The 2,012-nt window shown below is 19.7% G+C and overlaps 1 protein-coding gene across 1 annotated transcript in view; it reads left to right on the forward strand.

Annotated features, from left to right (window-relative positions):
* Window positions 1-540, forward strand: part of EMWEY_00045440 (hypothetical protein, conserved) — a gene marked incomplete at both ends in the record, with an annotated part of 790 nt that extends 250 nt beyond the window's left edge. Inside the window, one exon of the mRNA XM_013483023.1 lies at window positions 334-540. Within this exon, the coding sequence (XP_013338477.1) occupies window positions 334-540 (207 nt within the window). The remainder of the gene's footprint in view (window positions 1-333) is intronic.
* Window positions 541-2,012: the final 1,472 nt, after the last annotated feature.

Raw genomic sequence — 2,012 nt, forward strand, 5'->3', positions numbered from 1 at the left:
CGGTTTATTAGTGTTTATTAGGGTTTATTATTGTTTATTAGGGTTTATGAGGGTTTATTAGGGTTTATTATTGTTTATTAGGGTTTATTAGGGTTTATTATTGTTTATTAGGGTTTATTAGGGTTTATTAGGGTTTATGAGTGTTTATGAGGGTTTATGAGGGTTTATGAGGGTTTAGGGTTTAGGGTTTATACAATAACTATACTTCCTTAGGCCCTTTTTCTGACCTTAAAAGAACGCTAGTATCCGTGTTGATGTATTTATAGATGAATAAGGGTTAATGAGATTAAATTAGGGTTTAGGGTTTAGGGTTTAGGGTTATAATGTGTACAGAAAGCACAAATAGCATTAGATGAGGGTTTAGCTGTAAACTTTCAAGATTTAGATTATTTTTATGATAAAGAATTAGTAAATAAATATAAACAAGAAAAAAAAATATTAAATAAAATTAGACAAGAAATATTTAATTCACCTAAAGGGGTTTATAATATGCCTCCCTCTCTACAAGAATACGAAAGACCTATGGTAAGAAGGGTTTAGGGTTTAGGGTTTAGGGTTTAGGGTTTAGGGTTTTTCAAATTTTATTTTTTTTTTTGCTTTTTTTTTTTTTTTTGTCTTTATTCATTTCTTTTGTTCTTTATTCTTGTTTGTTTATATTTATTTATTTATTTATTTATTTCTTCCTTTTTCTTCCTTTTTCTCCATCTATCTATATATGTATCTATTTATTTATATACTTATCTCTCTATTTATATCATTATATACCTATTTCTTTGCATCTTTATCTCCTGTATCTATCCATCTAGGGTTTAGGGTTTAGGGTTTATATATTAATTAATTAAATAATTAATTAATTTTATTTATTTATTTATTTATTAATTTATTTATTTATATAGGTAAAAAGGAGTATGAGGAAAGAATTGCAAATAGATGAAGAAATTTATTCAATAGATAAAAAATTATTTTATAAAGAAAAATTAACTGAACTTGTACAGGAATATATGAGGAAAGAAGAGGAAAAAGAAAAAGAACAAGAAAAAGAACAGATAACTAAATAAATATAATTAATTAATTAATTAATTAATTTATTTATTTATTTATTTATTTATAATCAACTGATCTTGTACAGGAATATATGAGGAAAGAAGAGGAAAAAGAAAAAGAACAAGAAAAAGAAAAGATAACTAAGTAAATTTATTTATTTATTTATTTATTTATTTATTTATTTATAATTAACTGATCTTGTACAAGAATATATGAGGAAAGAGGAAGAAAAAGAAAAAGAAGGAAGGGAACAAGAAAAAATAAGTAAATAAATAAATAAATTAATATATATAAGTTTATTTATTTATTTATTTATTTATTATTTAATTATAATTAATTTAATTATAATTATCCCCTCTTATACAGGCGTATAAGACACAAGAAGAAAAAATTAAATAAATAATTAAATTAAATTAATTAATTAATTAATTAATTAATTAATTAATTAATTAATTAACTACTAATTAAATTAATTAATTAATTAATTATAATTAAATATATTTATTTAATTATTTAATTATAACTAAATTATATATTATATTTGTTTGCTGTATGCGTAAATAAACAAAAGAAAAAGAAAAAGAAAAAAAAAAAAAAGAAAAAAGCATAAAATAAAAAAAAGAAAAAAAAGAATAAAAAAATAATAAATAAATAATAAATAAATAAATAAATAAATAAAGGAATAAAATAAAATAAATAATAAAAAAGGGGAAAGAAGCAGATTTTTTCTTTGTATTTATATGTATAAATATATATATGTATATATAAAATATACATATATACATTATTTGTATATATACATATATATATGTATATGTATATATATCCTTATATACGGATATAATTATTATATTATACGTACATACGTATATACATATATACGTATATACGTATATACGTATATACATATATACGTATATACGTATATACGTATATACGTATATGTTCTTATTTCCTATATATATATA

This window comes from Eimeria maxima, genomic scaffold, assembly GCF_000499605.1.
Source record: "Eimeria maxima Weybridge genomic scaffold, Emw_scaff903, whole genome shotgun sequence".
NCBI classification, from domain to species: domain Eukaryota; phylum Apicomplexa; class Conoidasida; order Eucoccidiorida; family Eimeriidae; genus Eimeria; species Eimeria maxima.